This window comes from Choloepus didactylus, chromosome 6 (assembly GCF_015220235.1).
Source record: "Choloepus didactylus isolate mChoDid1 chromosome 6, mChoDid1.pri, whole genome shotgun sequence".
Classification (NCBI taxonomy): domain Eukaryota; kingdom Metazoa; phylum Chordata; class Mammalia; order Pilosa; family Megalonychidae; genus Choloepus; species Choloepus didactylus.
Genome location: NC_051312.1, coordinates 9,328,096 through 9,349,464, shown reverse-complemented (window position 1 = coordinate 9,349,464; position 21,369 = coordinate 9,328,096). Strand labels below are relative to the sequence as shown.

The window sequence follows — 21,369 nt, the reverse complement described above, 5'->3', positions numbered from 1 at the left end:
TTGAAGATAAGACAATCAAAACTATTCAGTCTCAGGAGCAGAAAGAAAAAAGAATGAAGAAAAGTGAGAGAGCCTGAGAGACCCGTGGGGCACCATCAAGCATACCAGTACATGAACCATGGGAGTCCTAGAAGGAAAAGAGAGAAAGGACCAGAAATACTATTCAAAGAAACAATGGCTGAAAACTTCCCAAATTTAACAAAAGACATGAACACACACATACCAGAAACTCAATGGACTCCAAGCAGGATAAACCCAAGTACTCACTGTAACACAGTAATACTTTCCTGCTTTCCAATATCCCCCAACTCTTCCAACTTTGTCAGCAAGTATGCATATTCCTGTATGTAATCTCTAAGTTCTGTGCCTTTGGTTATCTTTCCTCAAGGCTAACTTTGTGAGAAGTTATGCCCAGAGGGACAAACATTAAGAAACAGTTAGTTTTGTCAGCGATTATGTGCACGTACTCTCTTGGCTCCATGCCTTCCTTGTCCATTTCCACTATAAAACCCTGCCTTCTCTTCTCATCACTGTTGACCATCAAGCACAGAATTGCTGTCTCTCCTCGCGCCACCAAGGATGAGGACCCCATGTAAGCCCCCAATAAATGCTCCATCTTACTCACCAAGCTGGACTTGTCCGAGTCAGTCTTTGGTCTGTTGTACCCCTCGTGGTTCAGTGGTTATTACCCAGCTCCTCGCCTTACTCAGAACACCCTCATTGAGAAACATGAATATCAAACCGTCGAATGCCAAAGAGAGAATTCTGAAAGCTGCAAGAGAAAAGCAACATGTCATGTACAAGGGCACTTCAATAAGACTAAGTGCTGATTTCTCACAGAACATCATGGAGGCAAGAAAGAAGACAGTGCAATGATATATTTAAGTGATGAAAGTAAAAAACTGCCAACCAAGAATTCTATATCTGGCAATACTGTCTTTCAAAAATGAGGGAGAGATCAAGACATTCTTAGACAAACAAAAACTGCAGGAGTTTGTCACTACTAGATCAGCTCTACCAGAAATGCTAAGAGTTCTTCATTTTGAAAGAAAAGGACACTAGACAGTAAATCAAAGTTGCATAAAGAAATAAAGATCTCTGGTAGTGGCAATGACATGGGTTAATATAAATGCCAGTACTATTGTATTTTTGGTTTGTAACCCCACTTTTTACTTCCTATAGGATCTAAAACGCAAATGCACAAAAAGTAGTGATAAATCAAGTTTTGGAATTTTAATGCATAGATAGTAATTTTGACAAAACCTATATAAAGGTGGGGAGATGGAGGGGTATAGGAACAAAGTGTATGTAAGCTATTGAAGTTAAGTTGGTAAAAAACCGAATGAGATCATTGCCACAAAGAAAATATTGGAAAAATATGTACAGAAAGAAATGAGAAGGGATTCTAAAGGGCTCACACAAAAATGGGCAAAGGACTTGAATAGACATTTCTCCAAAAAAAGATACGCAGATGGTCAATAAGCACACAAAAAGATGCTTGAGATCATTAGCATTAGAGAAATGCAAATCAAAACTACAGTGAGATGCCTCCTCACACTTACTAGAATTACTATTATTTTTTAAAAAACACAGAAAGTAACAAATGCTGACAAGGAGAAATGGGAACTTTAGTACATTGTTGGTGAGAATGTAAAGTGGTGGAGCTGCTGTGGAAAAGTTCAGCAGTTCCTCAAAAAATTAAATATAGAATTACCATATGACCCATTGATCCCACTTCTAGGTATATACTCAAAAGAATTGAAAACAGGGACTTGGACTGATATTTGTACATCAGTGTGCATAGCAGCATTATTCACAACAGCCAAAAGTGTCCACCAGATGAATGGATAAACAAAATACAATGAATAGCTGTAAAAAGGAATGAAACTCTGATACAGGCTACTACATGGATGAACCCTGAAGACATCATGTTGAATGAAATAAGTCAGGCACAAGGGACAGGTAAGTATGATTCCACTTACATGAAATAGTTAGCATATGCAAATTCATGGAGACAAGAAGTAGAGCCCAGGTATTGAGCAGGGGAGGAAGGAGGAGGAGGAACTAATGAATAATGGAAACAGGGTTTCCATTTGGGATAATGATGGGAAGGTTCTGGTGGTTGGTGAGGGGAATGTGTGATTGATCTCACTGAACTGTATGCTTGGGAGTGATTGAAAAGGGAAAGTTCATGTTGTATATGTTTCCACAGTTCGAAAAGAGAGAGATCGAAGAACAATGACAATTAAATGCAATACACGATCCTGGACTGGATCTAATAATGGGGGAGAAAATGCCCAAAAGGATTTTATTGGGATATGGAAAAACTGGAGTACAGATTGTAAGCTTTATGTCAACGCTAAATTTCTTGAACTTGGGCAATTACCTAAGGTGGTTATGTAAGTGAAGACCCTTGATCTCAGGAAATATAGCCATAAGTATTAAGTATTCAATGAGCATGATGTAAACAACCTACTCTTTAAATGTTTAGAAAATACATAGATACATAGGACAGATAGAAGGATGCTGCAAAATGTAGCAAAACAATAAGAGTTGGTGGATCTGAGATCTAGGTGGGGGGGCATGCTGGAGTTCTCTGTATGGGGTTTGTGTTATTTTTTTGCAACTGTCCTTAAATTTGAAATTATTTTAAAATAAAAAAGTTGAAATAAAAGTATGCAGAGGAAAAAAGGGGCAAGGAGAAAGATGAAACGATGCAGATACAGATAACTGAGAAAATCAATCATGAGCAATTCAGATTTGATGTGGAGGTGATTAAAACAGTGAAGCCCAGCAATTATTCTGGAGACAATTTGAGGGCCAGTTAGAGGGAAGATCAGTGAGGATAATCTTGGTCTAGACACACAGGGCTCTGGGAGAGGCCTGTCGCATGACACGATAAAATTGGCTACATGAAGAGGAGAGTACAGAAATAGAACTGACAAACATAATCACCATTATAGGATTTAGCTTCTTCCTTTGTTTTCCCCCCACTTCTTTTTCTTATCTCTTCTCTTGCTTTTGTCACTCTGGAGCGCCTCATTCTCCTTCAGGATCCTCTTTCAAAAATTGTCTTTGCTCGTGTCAGCTTGCATCTTCTTCCATAACTCCCAATATCTATCCTTTACCTGGTGTAATTCTCCATTTTGCTCACTCTGCATTCTTCTACATCTCACATCCCCAATTACGTGTTAAGCTAAACCCTTCAGCCCATCCTAAGTCCATCTTGCAAACATTTCCCTACAAGCTCCTCAGTCGCTTGTTAATCTTCTCCAAGTAACCAATATTCACTTTTCCTCTACCTATCAAGTCATTATCAACTTTTTTTTCTCCTAAAACTGTTCCCATTCCCCTTTTTGCCATTATTCTTCATTTCCTTTGGTCCTAGTCCATGTCTTCACCCCTAGTCTCTCTTCTTCATTCCTACCCTCTCTTCCCTTAGGCTCAGATTCTCTCTTTTCCTCTCTCACCTTCACCCCTTCAGGATCAACAAAGCTCTGTGTGGCTTTAATTTCTTTTCTTTCACTTTCAGTACTTCCCCTATCTGCTTCTCCTTCCTTATTCTGCTTCAATCCTTTATTTGCCTCATTCACTGGTGCCTTCACCTATAACTTCTTTCTCTGCCATAGAAACAGACTCATCAGTAATATCCTTCACTTCTTGCAAGCCATCCCCCTCAACTTCCACTCCTTCTGCAGTCCCTACTAGCTCTTCATCATTCCCTTCCACCCTTTCAGAAGTGTCCACCTCCTCATCGGTAACTTCTACCACTTCTTTGATTTCCTCTTCACGTATGCTCCCTATTCTTGAACCCTGCAACCTCTCTCCACTGGATCCCAGCTTCTCCCAACCTGACCCCAGCTTATCTCCAGTGGATCTCAAATCTTCTCCACTGGGCTCCAGATTCTCTCCACTGGATGCCAGCTTTTCTCCACTGGGTTGCAGCTTCTCTCTGCTCAACCTCAGCCTCTCTCCACTCAACCTCAGCTTCTCTCCACTCAAGCTCAGTTTCTCTCTACTTGTTCTCAGCTTCTCTCCACTGGATCCTTGCCTGTCTCCCTTGGTCCCCAGCTTCTCTGCACTCAACCTCAGCTCTTCCCCACTCCAGGACCCCAGTTTATGTCCTGTGGATCTCAAATCTTCTCCACTAGTCCCAAGCTTCTCTCCACTTGATCTTTTCTCTCCAATGGACCCCCGCATCTCTCCCCTGGTCCCCAGCTTCTCTCCACTGGATCTCATTCCCTCTCCCCTGGTTCCCACCTTCTCCCCAGTGGACCTCAAACTCTCTTCAAATCCAGACGCCCTCCTAGACCCTGGCGCTGTCCCTGAACTCTCAGATTCAGCCCCTGTTTTGCGTTTAGCCTCTTGCTTTCCCCAATTCTCTCTTGGGGTGCCCTTCTCCAAGCCTGCCGAAGCCTGCATTCCACTTGCTACATTGTGAAGCAGCTTCACATCCATTGTTTCCCTACTCGGGCCCGACTTCACTTTCAAGTCGGTCTTTTGCGCTGCTTCCGGTTTCCAATCCTCAGACTCAAGCTTCTCCACCCACAACCGAGGCTTTTGGGTGATTCTACCCAGGAGTTTCACTTTCTTCCCGATCACGACAAGCCCGTTCCAGGGCACCCACATTTTCTCTCGCGGCATCTGAGTCCCCCTGCAGCCCGGCTGCTGCGGCGACCGCCCGCTGGCCCGGGCCTGGCTGCGGGCCTTGTCGCGCCCCCTCGCCTTCCTGTGCGCCTTAGCCCACGGTTCCCTCATGCCCCGGGGCGGAAATCCTAACGGAATCCCTTTCTCCCCAGCGGTTGCCCCTGGCCCTTGCTCCTAATCCACCACCACCCACCCGTCCCCTTCCCTCCCATCCCAGCCTCCCACCCACCCGCGCCCTCTTCGTGGCCACCGGGCCCACCACGCGGCGTCTGCGACGCTGGGCGAGCGCGCACGCGCGGATCGCGCGAGGCCGTTGGAAAGCGGGGCCCGGCGCGGCGGCGCGCAGGAGTCCGCCGGGAGCGCGCGCTGCTGGGAGGCTGCCAGCCGGGGGGTGGCGGTGGAGACGGAAGCCGGGGGAAGACACCGCACACGACCTCCGCGACCCCAAAGTCCCCAACCCCTGCGCCCACCCTGTCGCTTCTTCCCGGCCCTCTCTCGGCTCTGCATTCCACCTTAAAAGGTGGGACCTGGGCGCAGGAGCGACAGGCATTGCAGCCAATGGCTTCGCGCACGGTAGACCTTGAATCCAGTCAAAGGACGCGCCTGCGGGGGGACGCGGTGGAAGCCACCCCCGACTCCAGGGAGTCCCTGGCTGGGAGGGGGAGAGTGTCTCCAGCGGCTGAGAGGATGCCCACCCGGTCCGTACTTCGCGACTCAAGGCGGGCGAAACCGCGGGAGCTCCCGGGAGGCGGAGGGCCGCACCCGAGATGGAGAGGGATGGAGGAGAAACGGGAGGCTGGGAAGAAGGGCAAGGTAAAGAAAGGGTTCAAACCTCCTCCTAACCTTCACCCCACTCCATTGCCCGCGATACCCAGTCTTGGACTGGGGTGTGTGTGGGGGGGGGGGGTGAGACCTGAGTAAGGGAGTGGGGCGCCACTGTGGCACCTGCATGGAGCGGTGAGGATGCTAAGGGAAGGAGGGTTTTATCTCTTTGCCCTGGATGGAAAGGGACTCGTCATTGTCATTTCTCCCCACCCCTCCACAGGACCGACTCATGCTGGCTTAATGGGGAAAAAGAGGAGCGGGGATATGTTAGGGATTGAGAAAGGATGGTGCCCTCTCCTCCTTTCCCAAGGCGGAGGGATCCTGATGGGCACTGTGCCTTCACTTGTGTTCAGATGATCATAAGACCACTGCTTCTTCATTCTTTCCCTTTGACTTCATTCATTCAACAAGTACTTATTGAACATCTACCTTGTGCCAAGCACAAGACTGCATAAGACATGGCTTTCTCTGGGGGATATAATATATACAAACCAGCACACAGAGCCTGCCCTGAGGATATAGGAGAAGCCAAGAAGTAAGGAGTGGGGTTCAAGTGGAGTTTGGAGGGGTGAGAAAGGCTAAGAGAACAGAAAGTGTCCACTTCAGTGTTTCTCTATGTCCATATTCATGATTAAATTAGTTAATACACATAAAACATGTAAAAACATGTAAAACATTTAGAGTGATGACTATTATATTGTTAACTATTATTATTACTGTTACTATTATATATGATGCTGTGTATTCTGAGAACGTATTGGGCTATCAAACTGATGGGTGCACCCCCAGTCTTTCTAAGTACCACATTCTCTGGATTAGTATTTATTCTCTAGGTTAACCATTGCCCTCTCTAAGATTCTCCTTTGTAACAGAGAAGAAAATGAAATAATAATGTGAAGTACTTGATTAATTCAACAGAATGCAGGAAAGAATAAAGGAACAAAAAACAGATGGGGCAAATAGAAAACAAAAAACAAAATGGCATGTTTATAGCCTACTATATCAGTAATTACAATAATATGAGTGGACTAAACATTTCCATTTAAAAATAAACATAGTCAGATTGGATTTTAAAAAACCAACTACACTCTGTTAAAAGAGACATACTTAAAATATAAGGACACAGAAAGATTGAAAGTATGATGAATACACATCACGAATGCACTAACCTAAAGAAAGCTTGTGTGGATATATTAACTTCAGACAAAGTAGACTTTAAATCAAGAAGAATTATCAGAATAAATACATTTTATATTAATAAGCGAGTCAATTCAACAGGAAGATACAACAGTCCTAAGTTTATATGCACCTAATAACATAGCTTCAAATATGCAAAGTAAAAGATGACAGAAGTAAAAGAAGAAATAGACAAGCCTACAATTATCCTAAGAGATTTAACACAACTGTCTCAGTAACTAATAGAAGAGATAGAAAAATCAATAAGGATTTAGAAAATTTAATAACATCATTAATCAATTTGATCTTATTGAGTTATGTAGAACTCTATATCCAACAACTGTAGAAAATACGTTCTCTCCAAGCGCACATGAAACATTTACTAAAACACATCATATGCCAGGCTGTAAAGTAAGTACCAAAAAATTTTAAAAGATTGAAATCATATTGAGTATGATTTCTGATTCTGTGGAATTCAACTAGAAATCCAAACAAAAAGATAACCAGATTCCCAAGTATTTGGTGATTAAGCAACATGCTTCTAAATAACCTATAGGTCAAAGATGAAATTATAATGGAAATTAGAAAATATTTTTTTAAATGATTATGAAAATATGCTATGCCAGAATACACGAGATGCAGCTCAAGCCAGGTAAAAAGGGAAATTTATACCTCCAAATGCATATTTTAGAAAAGAAAAAATGTTGGAAAGTCAATGATTCGTGATCTAAGTTTCAATCTCAAGAATCTGGAAAAAGAAGACCAAATTAAATGCCAAGAAAGTAGAAGGAAAGAGATAATAAACATAAGAGCAGAAATCAATAACTAGAAAATAAACATGCAAATAGAGAAAACCAATAATGCCAAAAAATGGATTTTTGAAAACATTAATAAAATTAAACCCCTCTCAGGACTGATTAAAGAGGGAGAGAGAAAGTGGAAGACAGAGAGAGATGAAGGGAGAGAGCACAAATTACCAATATCAGGAATGAAAATAACAGGATATATGAACAAGTTTACGCCAATAAATTTGATAATTTGGATGAAATGGACAAGTTCCTTGAAAAATGTGACTTACCAAAACTGACACAAAAAGAAAGAAAATCTGAATTATCTGATGCCTATTACAGGAATTAAACCTGTAATTAAAAACCTTTCCAAAACACATCTCTAAGTACAGATAGCTTCACAGGCGAATTCTCCTCATCATTAAAAGAGAATTAATGCCATTCTTTACAAATTATCCTAAAGAAAAGAAAGAGAGGGGACAATTACCAACTTGTTTTATGAGGATAGCATAAGCAATATATTAAAAGATTCTTCCAGGAATGCAAGGTAGTTTAACATATGAAAAGCAATCACTGAAATTCAGTACATAAATAGAATAGAGGGAAAAAATATAGGATTATCTCAATAAAGGGAGATAAAAATGATAAAAATCAACAGTCTTCAGACTACGCATAGATGGAGCTTCCTTAATCTGATAAAGGGTATCTAAAAACACCTTCAGGGTTAAATTTTGAAAACATTCCTTCAGAGATCATGAACCAGTTAAAGGATATCCACCATCATCATATCACTACTTCTAGTCTACATTGTACTAGAGGTCCCTGAAAGCAAAATAAGGCAAGAAAAAGAAATAAAGTGTATAAAGGTTGGAAGGGAAGAAATAAAACTGTCAATTGTTTAGGTTATAGGATCATGTATATAGGCAATCCAAAAGAATCTACGAACTATTAAAATTATTAAATAAATTTAGCATAGTCCCTGGATACAAGGTAAATATATAAAAATCAATTGTGTTTCCATATACTAGCAACAAAAGATTAGAAAATGAAATTTTTAAAAATACTGTTTAAAACTGAAAAAAATAACCAACAAATACCTGGAAATAAATCTAACCAAAGCTGTGCAAGACTTCCACATAGAACACTATACAACATTACTGAGAAAAATGAAAATGCTTAAATAATTGGAAAGATATTCCATATTCATGGATTGGAAACCGATATTGTAAAGATATCTATTCTTTCCAACTTTATCTATAGATTCAATGCAATCTCAATCAAAATCTCAGCAAATTTTTAGATGTAAATTAAGCTGACTCTAAAATTTAGGTGGAAATGCAAAGGACCTTTAAGAGCCAAAGTGATTATGAAAAAGAAGAACAAAATAGGAGGCTGTTCTAGTTTGCTAATGCTGCCAGAATGCAAAACACCAGAAATGGATTGGCTGTTATAAAAAGGGGTTTATTTGGTTACATAGTTACAGTCTTAAGGCCATAAAGTGTCCATCAACAAAGGGTACCTTCACTGGAGAAAGGCCATTGGCATCCAGAAAACCTCTGTTAGCTGGGAAGGCACGTGGCTGGCATCTGCTTGCCCCTAGGTTGTGTTTCAAAATGGCATTCTCCAAAATGTCTGCATCAGCTTCCAATGGCCATCTTCAAAATGTCTGTCTCAGCTCCAGCTCACTATGAGCTCCTTCTTTGAATTTATATAGTGCTCCAGTAAACTAAACAAGGCCAACACTGATTGGGCAGGGCCACGCCTCCATGGAAATTATCCAATCAGAGTTATCACCTACAGTTGGGTGGTTCGCATCTCCATGGACACTGAACCAATAGGTTCCAACCCAGTCCACACTAATAAGTCTGCCCCCACAAGAATGCATTAAAGAATATGGCTTTTTTGGGGGGACATAAATATACAAACTGGCACAGAGGCCTTACACTATCTGATTTCAAGGCTGCCTATCAAATTACAGGAATCAAGACTGTGCTATTATGGTAAGGATAGACATTGATCTCAATGGAATGGGAAAGAGAGTCCAGAATTGATCACATTTATGAGGTCAATTGATTTTTGGCCAAGATGTGCACAAAAGCAATTCAATAGTGGAAAAAAAGAAGTCATGTCAACAAATAGTGCTGAAATAACTGCCTATTCATGTGGCAGAAATGAATCACAACCCATACCACACAGAATACACAAAATGAGTTGAAGATGGACTATAAACTTAAAAATAAAAGCTAACCCTATAAAGCTTCTAGAAGTTAAAAAAAAAAAAAGGCTATGTTCATGACCTTGGGATGAGCAAAGTTTTCTTCAACAGGACACCAAAGCCTTAACCATAAAAGAAAAGACTGATATATGGGGCTTTTAAAAGGCTGGACCATTAAGAGAGTCTTCATAGATAGGTACAGATTAATTGAGTTTTACACCAAAGATTTGTGTACTTTACTATATGCAAGTTATACTTCAATTAAAAAATGAAAAGTGTAAGAGGTGACCTCAGGGCCAGTTCCTCATGCAAGAGAGCCAGGAATCTCAGAACGGGGAGGAGAGCTCATAGATCAGCTGCAGACTCAGTCATTTGGTGGAACCTTGCCTGTTTCTGGAACCACTTGTCACTCAGCCCTATCTCTGGGAGCAGGTAAGAAGAGAGAGCAAGGAGACCCCTGGTGTGAGAAGAGGGCAGGGCTTGAAGGTAGAGGGGCTTATAAGCCCCTTCCCTTCTCATTAGCAGCACTTGGCACAATGGTGTGTACACTGGAGGTGCTCAGTAAATGCTTGTTGAATGGCTCAATGCAAGATGAACAAGAGTTTGGTGCCTCCACAAATATTTGCACTTGAAGAAATACAGGCACCAAAGAGTAACGAAAGAAATGGTTTCAGGAAACCTCCAAAGAGGGGAGTGCAACTCTCTTGAAGTGCTGACGAAGGGGGACCTGAGCTGATGGGTATGAAGCTGAGAAAGTGCATGGGGTTTGGAATCAAGAAACAGGGTTCAGATCTGGCCCTGCCATTTTGTGGCTTTGTAGCCTTGGACAAGATACTTCACCTCTCTGGTGGTCTCAGCTTCCACATCTGTAAAATGGGGGGAAGTCCACCTGTCTCAGAGGGTTGAAGGAGCTTAGAGGAAGGGAAAGCGTTTTCCTTTAAAGCCCTGCACAGGGACTCTCAGGATCCATTTGGGCTCAGCAGGAGGACCCAAAGGCCTGTGGCAAGGTGGGGCCAAGGGGCAGTGGTCAGTCACGTCTGGGCCTCCCTTCCCCCACAGTCCTCCTCCGTGGATCTGCAGGGAGACAGCTCCTTACAGGTGGAGATCTCTCACACAATGAGCAAGTGGGATAAGATGAAATTCACTGTTCAAACCAAGGTGAGCCTTCGCGGTGGGGGGGGGGGGGGGCGGGAAGCGGGGGTGGACAATAGGGCTGTCCAGATGGCCGCCTGCAGGAGACTGCAGGAGCCCAAGGAGCCAGCTTTCCTCATTCTAAATCCCTGATTCAGAGCCCCTGGGGGCTCAGTAACTAAGAAGGAGCCTCAACCGAGTCCCTGCCCCTGCCCCTTGTAGAAAGCAGGTGTTCTGGTTTGCTAGAGCGGCAGTTATGCAAAACACCGGAAATGGATTGGCTCTTATTAAGGGGATTTATTAGGTTACAAATTTACAGTTCTACGGCCATAAAAGTGTCTAAACTAAGGCATCAACAAGAGGATACCTTCACTGAAGGAAGGCTGATGGCGTATGGAACACTTCTGTCATCTGGGAAGGCACGTGGCTGGCATCTGCTTGTCCTTTGCTCCTGGGTTCTGGTTTCAAAACGGCTTTCTCCAGAATGTCTCTGGGCTTCTGTCTCTCTTAGCTTCTTTCTCTCAGCTCCTGTGCATCCAAGCTTGTTCTCCCAGGATGTTTCTCTCTAAACATCTGAAGGTCCTCTCTTAGCTTCTCCGGGGCAAACTCGGGGCTTCATCTCTTAGCTTATCATCTCCAAACATCTTTCTGTCTACATTTTAAGTGTCTGGATCTGTGTCAGCCCCTGAGCTCTCTTAAGGACTCCAGTAAACTAATCAATACCCGCCTTGAATGGGCGGGGTCACACCTTCATGGAAATAATCTAATCAAAGGCCCCACCCCACGAGACTGGAATAAAAGAACATGGCTTTCTGGGGTCCATAACAGCTCCAAACCAGCACAGCAGGCATCTTGTCTAGTCTCTGGTCGTCTCTGCCTGGGGCCCTGAGTCCTACTTTTCCCCTGCCCACCATCCTGAGAGAACTTGGTCCTCACTTAGGATGTGGGGTTGGGGAGACCCAAAAGTGGGGTGCCCGGCAGGCTTGATGGGTGCAGGGTTTGGGGAGGGAACCTCAGACAGGCTTCCAGGCTTCCAGAGCTGCCTCCCTCACTTCGTCCAGATGGAATTCTCTGTCATGCAGTAGCACGAGGAGTTCATCTGGCTCCATGATGCCCATGGCTCCATGACGCCCACGTGGAGAACAAGGACTATGCCGGCCTCATCGTGAGTCGACCAAGCTAGGCTTGGGCTGGAGGGGCAGGCCCGGCCCTGGGTGAGGATGGAGGGCTGGACCAGGCTTCCAGAGCAGGCATGATAGTCTCACGGGCAACGAAAATCCTCCTGGTTCTGTCCCTCCTTTGAGAAGATTCCCCCTGCCCCTCCAAGGCCAGACTTTGAGGCTTCGAGGGAAAAGCTGCAGAAGCTGGGTGAGGGGGACAGCTCCATCACCAGGGAGGAGTTTGCCAAAGTGAAGCAGGAGCTAGAAGAATGATTGCACCTGTGGCAAAGCCCCTGCCCTGCGCCCCTCTGGAGAGACCCCGGCATTCTTCCCTGACTATGCCTCTTTTGGATGTTTTGGGACCCTGAGGTTGATGGACTCTGACCCCTGACCCCAGGTCTGAAGGGGGTCCCTGAGGGGAATGGGGCCAGGATGATGGGCACCAAGGAGGGCCCTCAAGCTGCCTGCAGGCCTAGCTATCTTCAAGAAGATAGTTGAGATGCACAAAGTCTTTCTGTAGCACTTGGTGGCCCACACCCTCCATCAAGACCACAATTTGTTTGTCTTTTTGGAATACAACCAGGATGTGAGCTGGCCTGAGTGTTGGGGTCACCCCCAGGGGCAGGGGTCTGAGACCTGGGGGAGGGAAAAGCAGGGCTGGAGAAGGGACTCCAGCTGGGCTCAGGCCTCCAGCTTGATCAGCAACCCGAGTGGCATATGAACTGGGGCTGGGGCCTGGCCTGGTTGGACGGAGATGGTGCCCCCCCGGGTGCCCATGGCTGCCATGATACTGGTGACCCAGGTGTACGTGGGTCCTGTCTGGCTCCCTTAGGTGGATGATTTCTTCAAGCAGGTACTTCCTGCTGGGGTACCACACCCACACCTGAGACGCCTGCCCGCAGGCAGACCGTGTCATGAACTCCCACAAGTGTACGCAGGGCTCAAGGGGTCCTGAACTCCTCTGTCCCCTCTCCCCAGCTATTCTATTTCCTGGGGGAGCGAAGAGAGCAGGGAATGTCATGGTGTCTATCCTTGGCCATGGACACCAAGGGTGGGGCTTGCCAAGGGTCTCTGACGAGGACTTGTTCCCCGACAGGCCTGGCAGACGATTATATCCCTCTCGGCTGCACTGAGCAGCCTGGGGACTCAGGAAGTCAACCAGCTAAAGACGTGAGGATCCACTCCCTCTCGCCCCCCTGCCGTCTCCCTATGCCTGTGACCCTGTGTCTGTCTATGAGGGGCCCCTCCTTAGAAGGCTCCTGCTGGGGTTTGAGAACAGGGAGGGGGAAATTCCCCCGAGGGAAAGCCTCTGCCCTGTCCCCCTCCTCCTTAGGGGGGACTAAGGGCAGGGAGGCTTTGAGCAGCCCCTCACACCCCTGCTCTAACCTCCTCCCCACCACCTCCTAGAAGCTTCCTTAAGTTGGCTGAGCTCTTTGAACGACTAAGGGTAAGAACGACCTTCTGTGCTGAGGCTCCCCAGTGATCCTCGGCAGGAAAGAATGAGTCCTGGGAGAGAAGAAAGCTCCAGGATCATTTGGGGATGTGATAACTTGAGCCCTATGACACCGTGGGCTCACATTTGAGACTAACAAAAAAGAGTGGAATGGAGACAAGGATCCAGCCCCAAGTGTGTGAGTGGAGACTGGAGGGGTGGGAGAGGGCCGAATCAGGCTTGGAGGGGCACTCACCAGGATGTGCCACGTGCTCTGGCAGGCGGCGTCCTGCTGCCGACATCCTGCCCCAGACCTACACTTCCTGGACTCTTCTCCAAGAAAGTCATTCATTGGAGGGTGCCAATCTTTCTAAAATGTTTGTTGGGTTGCATCTCTCTCCTGCTCAAAGCCTTCAGTGCCCCACCCTTCCAGAAACTGACCACAACACAAAGCCCAAAGTTGTCAGCTTCATTCTAAGCCTTTCATGACCTGGCCTCTACCTCCCTTCCCTGCCTTGCCTAAGTGCCCCTCACTGAACACATGCTAGGCCTGCATACTTGCAAACCCTCTGGCTAACTCCTACTCAACCCCAGATGCCACCTCCTCCATGAAGCTTCTGGCCTGCTCCCCTGAACGTCAGGGCCTGACCTAGAGTGGGTACCAGTTATTCCTACTGTATATTTAGAGGGGTGTGTCTCCACCCAGCTGCCCTTCTGCCAAGCTCCCTCCCCAGTCCCCACACAGAAGCTGGAAAGCCAAGTGGCCTCTGATGAGGACCTGAGGCTGTCGGACATGCTGAGATACTACATGTGCAACTCACAGGTGGCCAAGGTGAGAGGCAGCGGGTGGGGAGGGCAGAACCTGGCTGGGCAAGCCAGGGCTGAGGGCAGCAGCACCCCCATGCCCCTGCCGGCTGAGGGTACTGGCTGATTACGAGACACCAACAAGGCACTGGACAAGGTGTGCACTCGGAACCGGGAGGTGCGGCCCACCAAGAGCCACCAGCAGCTGTGCTGCCTGTGCTTCAAGCCTCTCTGACTCTGCTAAGCAAGGTGAGCCCCATGGCTGGGCAGTGCCCCCACCCCCGCCAACCAGGCCACCTGCCCTGCTGGTGTCCCCATTATTCTCCCTTCTCCTCAGAGCTCTTGGACTTCAAGTTCTGCCTTCTGCAGGAACCTCATTGAGTTGGCAGAGCTGAAACACACCAAGGTGAAGTGAGCCCTCCAGCCTCCCCACCACCCAGCCCCAGGCCTCCAGGTTCTTAGCCAGCGTCTGCCGGCACCAGAATGTGTTGTTGGAGGGAAGGGGATCAGCAGCTCATGAGCAACCCCAGCTGAGGTTCAAGACCATGTTTCTCCACTTCCCCACCTTGGGCAAGGACCCTTCCCTTCTCTTCATTATGAGTAAGCCCCTGCTAAATGGCAACTGTTATTGCTGAGGGCAGGGATGGGGTGGGCATGAGTGATCTAAGGTACAAGCAACCCTGTCTCCTGGGGCAGAATGGAGACTCCCAGGCAGGGCCATCAAAAACCTCTCCTGCAGGCCAGCACCCTGCTGATCCACAACACCCTCGTCATCCTCAAGGGGGGAGCCTTAGAGCAGCCAAAGTCCAGCCAGACCCTGGTCCCAGACCCCTGGCGACAAGGGTGCCCCTGACCCCTCCACAGCAGCTTGCCTCTTTCTCCACCAAAGGCCACTAGCCTTGCTCCCAGCCTGCCCCATGCTGTTCCAGGGTGAGGCCAACCCCGCCCCCCCCCAACAATATGCCAGACCCTGCAAGAAGGTGGCACGGCAGTGTGGGCACACCTGGTCCCTCATAAGCCAGGAGCAGCCCCAAGGATCCTGACCTCCCTTCCCAGGTGGCAAGGGGAGTAGTACCTACAGTCTGTCCTTCTTCGCAAACAATAAAAAGTATGGCTTTGTAACCAAGGGGCCCTCTAGAGTGCTTACTTCCCACAGCTCAAGCGCCCACTCAAGGCACACTGCTGCATCCTCACAGCCCTTTCCCCAAGAATCCCAGCAGGCTCTCTACAGGATAGTACAGAGGCCAGCAACTGGAACCCAGAGAATTTTAAAAGGTCTGCTCCCACCGTCACAAACCCTAGCATGGACCACGTGTCTAAAACTAACCACAAATCCTTCACACCCAGTAAAATGTAACTACTCCTTCCTGCCTCCGTCCCAGAACTACTGGCAAGCTTCAAGGAGCTAAAGAGCCAGCTCCAACTCCAAAAGCATATTTGGTTTGTTGACTGTATAAAAATCCTGCATCACCATTCCCAAGCCACCCCACCTAGGGCCAGGCTCGGATCCCTTTGCCTGCTGCACAGGTAAAAGAACAAAGTGCAGGCTCAGGGCCCAGCCAACACCCTCTTGGTTAAACATGGGGAGGTGTGGCCCAAGGTTTGAAGTCCTGGGCTCACCTGGGTGCCCCACCCTGAATGGACTGCAGCCATATCTGCAGGTCAAAGGCTCAGCTGGCCCTGGTCCTCTGCCCTCATAAATGTAAGTCAGCCAACCAGGGAAGAGACAGAGGAAAGACCCAACAGAAGCTCGAGGGTGGAGAAGTGGGCCAACGGGCAACCTGTGACACTCAAGAAATTGTACAGCCCAGGCCTGGCAGGACTAAGTACGGAATCTGAGAACAGAGCTCACTGTCCCCACAGCCCCCTTGGGTGAGGCCTCAGAAGAAACAAAGTTCAGGCACAAAGCTTGAGGGACCCCTGCAGCCAGCAGCAGACCCATCCTGGCTCAGCCATCCCCTAAAACAGTCAATCTGGTGTCAACTGCGGCATCACCCACAGAACAGCAGAGTAGCAGCTCCCAAAAGGGAGGCACAACTAGGGCTTGGGCCAGAGCAGGCTGGGAGGGGCTGGCTGGGGGCAGGGCAGAGAGGAGAAGCTGCTCATTCTCCCAGCCTCCCTCCCCTGCAGGGTCCCCTGGGCCCCCACCCTGAGACACACATCCCATTAGTGAGGCTTTTTATTGTTGACTTTTGTTTGTTTTTAATTGAGGGTTCCTTACTAGTCCTGCTTCCACCTGAGTGGCCAGGACCAGGGGAAAGGGGGAAAAGGACTGGTGGGCACAGGGAGGGTTCATCTCCACAACATTCCATTTATACACAGAACTAAACAGACAAACACAGAGTCAGTATTGTGGTTAGAAGTTGGCAGCATGGGAAGGGGGGGGGGGAACAGATGGGAAGTAAGGGGTATCGTTAAAAAAAAAAAAAAACAGTCCCCCTCCCAAACTGGGATGCCTGGGGGGAGACTTGGTCTGCTTCAACCCAAGAGGAATCAGAAGATCAAAAGCAGTTTGGGGAGGCCAGAACCATCAGGGATGGAGGAAGAAGGAAGGTCCAGGGAGTGGGGGTGGGGCTGTTTGGCAACTGGGGTGAAGGGACTGCCCTCCCCCTGCTGGGATCCCCCCAGCCCCTCCGGTCTGGCAGGAAGGGGGCAGCCTGCAACCCCCACGGGCAGGTCTGAGGCTGCCGGATGCTCCAGGCAGGGGGCTGGAGGGGCTCACAAGGGCTTGCCCTCCAGGGAGATGACGGCGCTGCCCCCCAGCTTCTCTGCCAGGGTGCAACGGTCCTTGACCTCCTCGTAGCAGTTTGCTTGTAATTCATGCTTGATCCCTGTGGGGGAGAAGGAGCAGCATCTGTGAGCGGGGAGCTCTGGGGTGGGGAGGGGGGAAAGTTCCTGCGGCTGGGAACGAGCCAGTCAGAGCAGATGGTGGGAACAAGGTTACCTTCCAGCAGTCAGGAAAGAGAAAAGAGGAGGCCCTGCCCCCAGCCCAGTTACCCCAGCCCACAGCAAGGCAGAAGGGCACACAGCAGCATCAGTGACAGCTCTTACCTGTCAGTTTCTTCTTGATGGCATCCTTAGAGCTAGCATAGATCATTTTGCTCTTGAGGGGTGCACACTCAGGGGCCCTAGAGAGAAACAGAGCCAGGGAATTTGCAGCAAAACCCCTCCTCAAGCCCTTCTAGCCAGCTTTCATGAGTTCAAACCTTGGCATTGCCCATGGATACTGAAGTGTTTTGAAACAACCCTCTCCCCCCAAGCACACACCCCTGGGTTACACCAGGAGTCACAAAAGCTCCCGTCCCGAGAAAAGGGCGACAAGGCAAAGCTAGGGCAGGCGACATGAAGAAGTGCCCAAATGAGGAGCTCACCAGAAAATAAACACCAGGTCCTCCTTCTTGCTCTCCTTTGTCTCGTAGGTTGCATCATAAAGGGCATAGCGGCAGTCCTTGTCTGGCAGCATCTTGACAAAGGTGGTGTAGGGGTCGTCGACCGTATGGCCCACATCACCTACCAGGATCTCCTTGCCCTCTTCCAGGATGATGTTCTTTTTGTCCTCACTCAGGCAGAAAAGCACAGCCTTCTTGCGCTTCTTCACTTCCTCTGGTGTTGACGACTTGCGCACCTTCATATCATTGAACACCTTAATGACGCCATCAGAAACAGCCACACCGGAGGCCTGGAAGACAAGCCATATACACTTCATGAGAACAGGTTTCTGGAATCCCCCCGAAGTTCCTTCTCTGTTTTCTCAAAGAACCCAAGTCTGAATGCCAGTTAGTCCCTGGCCCTACACTCCAAGGCAACTGTCACTATTTTCCCACACAAGCCCCTGCCAAAGGACGAGATGGGAGATGGCAGACAACCCCAGAATGGCAGCCATGGAAGAGACCTTAGATCATCTAGTTCCACAGCCCCTTCCATTTCACAGGCAGGGAAACTGAAGACCTATGAGAAGCAGGCCCTCAGCCAAGATGTGAACCCAGAATTAAAAAGAATCCACAGACTACTGACTCCGTTTCCTACTGGGAATGCTCAATCTCAGCCTGTGAGAAAAGTGCTGACCTGGAACTTCACAGAAATAAGAGAACCCAAATACCTAGTCCATGGTTTCAGGCAACAGGGAAAGTAGAACCCCAAATAGTAGACAGTTCTACCTGTGCTCACCAGTTCTAACAAGACCATAACAACTGCTCAAAGCAGTTCACTGCCTAAACTATCTACTTCCCCTGTGGCGTCTCCCCCAACTAAAATGAGAATCACATCCCCCAACTAGGACTCTGCGGGACAACTCTGTCTTCTGGGAACTGTGCAACGCCTCAGAGGTCGTTGGTAGAAGCTAACAACCCAAACTCTAGCGCCCAGAGTCACCGAGAGCTCTTTAAACTACCATACGTTCTCCTGGGAAGTCCCAGTAAGGAAACAGCGCGACTGTCCGCGGTGAAATCTGTACTCCCCTCTCTGCAGAGGAAGCCGGCCACGTGACTCAGCCGCTTCCGGAGTAGGAGAGAAGATAGGTTAGGCCCAGCCCCTCCCCGAGGGAGAAACCCTTGCCCAAGGCAGCACCACGACAGGGCCTCAACCATCAGAACCGCCTTCGCCGACCGGCATTTCAGCCCCATCCACTGCAGGAAGGAATCTGGACAGCTCGGGCCGGGCGCAGGGGGCGGGGTGTTCCCGGACGGTGACCGCCTGGGTCACTTCGCTCAGCTCGGCTCCACCCTCAGGCCATCTGGGTAGGCCGATGGCCCCGCTTGTCCAGGGCTCCGGCCCCCGCGGCCGGGCCTGAACTAGTGCGCACGCGCCGGCCGACAGCGCCGTTCCAGCCCGTGCCGGGTATACAGGGCCGGGGGCCCGGCTCGCTTTGTGGGTTCGCTCGCTTCCGCGCGGGAGGGGGCACCTCTAATTCCAGCCACTCAGGGCTCCATCCGGATCCCGTCGCCCCAGCATCCCCGCTATGGCCGCGCCGCCCCCGCTCTTCCCAGGCGCGGGCATCCCTGCCACCTGCTCTCGAAGCAGGCCCGTTAGCCTGCCGAGAGAGGGAGACGCGAAGAGACAGAAACAGCCCTAGGGTGGGGCGCACGTGCCAAAACCGCTCCCGCGCTTTCCCCTGGCCGCCCCCCGGACGACTTTGAGCGCCGCGTGCTCCCGTCGAGCGCGCGCCCCACGGGAACCAACTCGCTTCTCTCCGCGCCGCCGCGCGCCGGCTGCTACGCGAGGGGCAGGCGCGCGCGAGCCCGGACCCCTCCCCCCCACCACGACTGATGTCCGCGCGGGCGCATCAGCGGGGTGGGGGAGGGGAGGCCAGGGAACGCGCGAGGGACGTCCGAGCCGGCCCTCCTCGGCGCCCGCGGGCGCGCACGCGCACCCCGGGGCCACCCGCCCCTCAGCGCGAGACCCTCGTCCCGCCCGCGGCGCTAGCTAAGGAGATGCCGACGTCGCTCCCCGTCCCCTGCCGTACGCACACCCAGCCCGCAGCCGTCTCCCCTCGGACGCTGTGGCCTACTGCTCACCATGTTTCTGGAAGCGAAAGGGAGACAGCAAAGAGGGCCGAAAAAGACGAGAGCCGCTGCAGCTGCTGCCGAGATCCGACTGAACGCGGCCTCTCCCGGCCCCTTCCGTTTAGTAGGAGCCGCACAATGAGGGGCGGGGCGGGCTTCCGGCGCTCCCCGCGCGGGCCGACGGGAAATGAAGTCCGAGGGTCCTGCGCCGTCCTGTGGCTCCGTGGGAAGCCGGGTCTTTCTCGGCAGCCGGCCTCCCGGCCCCGCGCTGCATGCCGGAAAGTGTAGTCCGAAACAGAGGGGGAGGGGGGCGGGACAGTGGGCACGGAGAAGGCGCCCATTGGTGGTTTCCTAGGAAACGCGCTGAGCGGAACAATCGGCCGCGCCTCACCGAAAGGATGACACGAAAAGGACTCCCGACTTTGTGGCTCTACCCCGGAGCGAAACGATTTTCCTAAGACCCATGTTGGCACTTTCTGGATCCCTCAGTCTGGATATTTTGAGTGGGGTTAGGATTTTGCTTTTCTGCACTGAAGCAACTATCCATTGGCCTGGAATCCAGTCCTAAAACGAGGAGAATGACAAATACAAGGGCCCCTTCAATTTAACAGACATTCACTTAGCACCCTCCATGTGCACAGCCACTCTTGTCCCCCGAGAAAAGGCCATATGCAACTTAAAAAAAAAAGAAAGAATAGGAGAAAAAGAAATACAAGGGACAGGCAAGCTACAGGGAAAATTTTGAGAGTTTTGTCTTAAACATATTTGGCAGACATTCATCCATAGGGCAATGAAACGGCAAGGCAAAGTTTTGTGCATTCAATTCAACGATCCTTTACGTGCCTTTTACTAGGCACAGAGGAGAGGAAATAGATATTAAATCAGACTCGAATCTCCGTGCCCACTTCGGATACCTTGGCTTCAAGCTCCGCACTCCAAGTAGCTGTTCTCAAGTTGAGAGCCGGCTAGATGATAAATCTAATACCCGCAAAAACTGAGACACAAGCTTCGTGGGACCATAAACCATAACAAAATAAACCTTTTGGGGTGAAGGACTCCGGGAAGACTTCGTTGACCTGAACAAGGACCATGGCCTCACACCCTGCAAAAAAAGACAAGATCGCAGACAAGTCAGAGGCAAACCCAGAAATGGGACTGGGGGCCTGGATCTCATAAGCAGAATAACGGGTGTTAACGGAGAGCAGGCAGCCCGGTCTTCGCGACGCCCGGGAGTGGAAGTACCTCGCAGAGCATTCTGGGGGTTGTAATCTGGGACCTGCCGCAGCACTGCCCGCTCCCCACCCCCCAGAGCTCCCGGGAGCCCGAAGGGGAGGCCGCAGCTCGACCTCCATCTCTTAGAAGCGCCCAAGCCAGAATGGGAGGCTGGCTCCACCTTTTTCGAGCCTCGCAGTTTTCAAACGCAACGAGGGAGGGGAAAGGGTGCTTCGCAGTTACCCTGGAGACGCGCTCCTGCCCACCCCCAGCCGCGGGATGCCCTAGATGTCCTTATTAGGACAGGAGACTGGAGGGGGCGGGACTAGCCCCAACGCCGACTCCTGGCTCCTTATAAGGCCGCGACGGCGGGAGGCGGGCGTCCCGAGAGGCTTAGGGGTAGCAGGGTCGAGCTGGGTGAGGTCTGGAGGGGCGGGCCTACAGACCTGCACCTCGCGACTTCCGACATATCAGCCGG

At 49.6% G+C, this 21,369-nt stretch overlaps 3 protein-coding genes across 13 annotated transcripts in view; 1 reads left to right on the top strand and 2 right to left on the bottom strand.

The window, feature by feature from the left end:
* Positions 1-4,802, bottom strand: part of LOC119535985 — a 98,068-nt gene extending 93,266 nt beyond the window's left edge. For all 10 annotated transcript variants that reach the window (XM_037838406.1, XM_037838410.1, XM_037838409.1 and 7 more), the window contains exons 1-2: positions 2,956-4,802; positions 626-772 (exon numbers count right to left, since the gene is read on the bottom strand). In XM_037838406.1, the coding sequence (XP_037694334.1) occupies positions 3,586-4,758 (1,173 nt within the window). In that variant the 5' untranslated portion in view covers positions 4,759-4,802 and the 3' untranslated portion in view covers positions 626-772; positions 2,956-3,585. The remainder of the gene's footprint in view (positions 1-625; positions 773-2,955) is intronic.
* Positions 4,803-5,237: 435 nt separating this feature from the next.
* Positions 5,238-15,287, top strand: SNX32 (sorting nexin 32). The gene is given in 18 exon segments (XM_037839431.1): positions 5,238-5,460; positions 10,711-10,809; positions 11,820-11,897; positions 11,900-11,947; positions 12,090-12,210; positions 12,407-12,652; positions 12,745-12,754; positions 12,796-12,872; positions 13,039-13,060; positions 13,062-13,112; positions 13,350-13,389; positions 14,120-14,206; positions 14,250-14,310; positions 14,313-14,403; positions 14,405-14,427; positions 14,516-14,531; positions 14,533-14,778; positions 14,918-15,287. Coding segments are annotated over 17 exon segments (1,257 nt in total). The 5' UTR covers positions 5,238-5,334; the 3' UTR covers positions 14,594-14,778; positions 14,918-15,287.
* A 1,052-nt stretch (positions 15,288-16,339) lies between these two features.
* CFL1 (cofilin 1) lies at positions 16,340-19,848 on the bottom strand. Of its 2 annotated transcripts, none has more exons than XM_037838422.1 (4): positions 19,692-19,848; positions 17,550-17,857; positions 17,230-17,306; positions 16,340-17,009 (listed from the first exon to the last, which is right to left on the bottom strand). In XM_037838422.1, exons 1-4 carry the CDS (start codon positions 19,692-19,694, stop codon positions 16,897-16,899), a joined length of 501 nt encoding a protein of 166 aa, XP_037694350.1. In that variant the 5' UTR covers positions 19,695-19,848; the 3' UTR covers positions 16,340-16,896. The 2 variants fall into 2 exon arrangements, with proteins under 2 accessions (XP_037694350.1, XP_037694351.1); XM_037838423.1 differs by lacking the exon at positions 19,692-19,848 and adding an exon at positions 18,569-18,587.
* Positions 19,849-21,369: the final 1,521 nt, after the last annotated feature.

Excerpts from the sequence above, each read along its gene's own strand:
- CFL1 (XM_037838422.1), bottom strand. Across the intron at positions 17,307-17,549 it reads GACCTGGTGTTTATTTTCTG|GGCCCCTGAGTGTGCACCCC; the intron begins GTGAGCTCCTCA and ends GTTTCTCTCTAG. Across the intron at positions 17,010-17,229 it reads CATCAAGAAGAAACTGACAG|GGATCAAGCATGAATTACAA; the intron begins GTAAGAGCTGTC and ends TCTCCCCCACAG.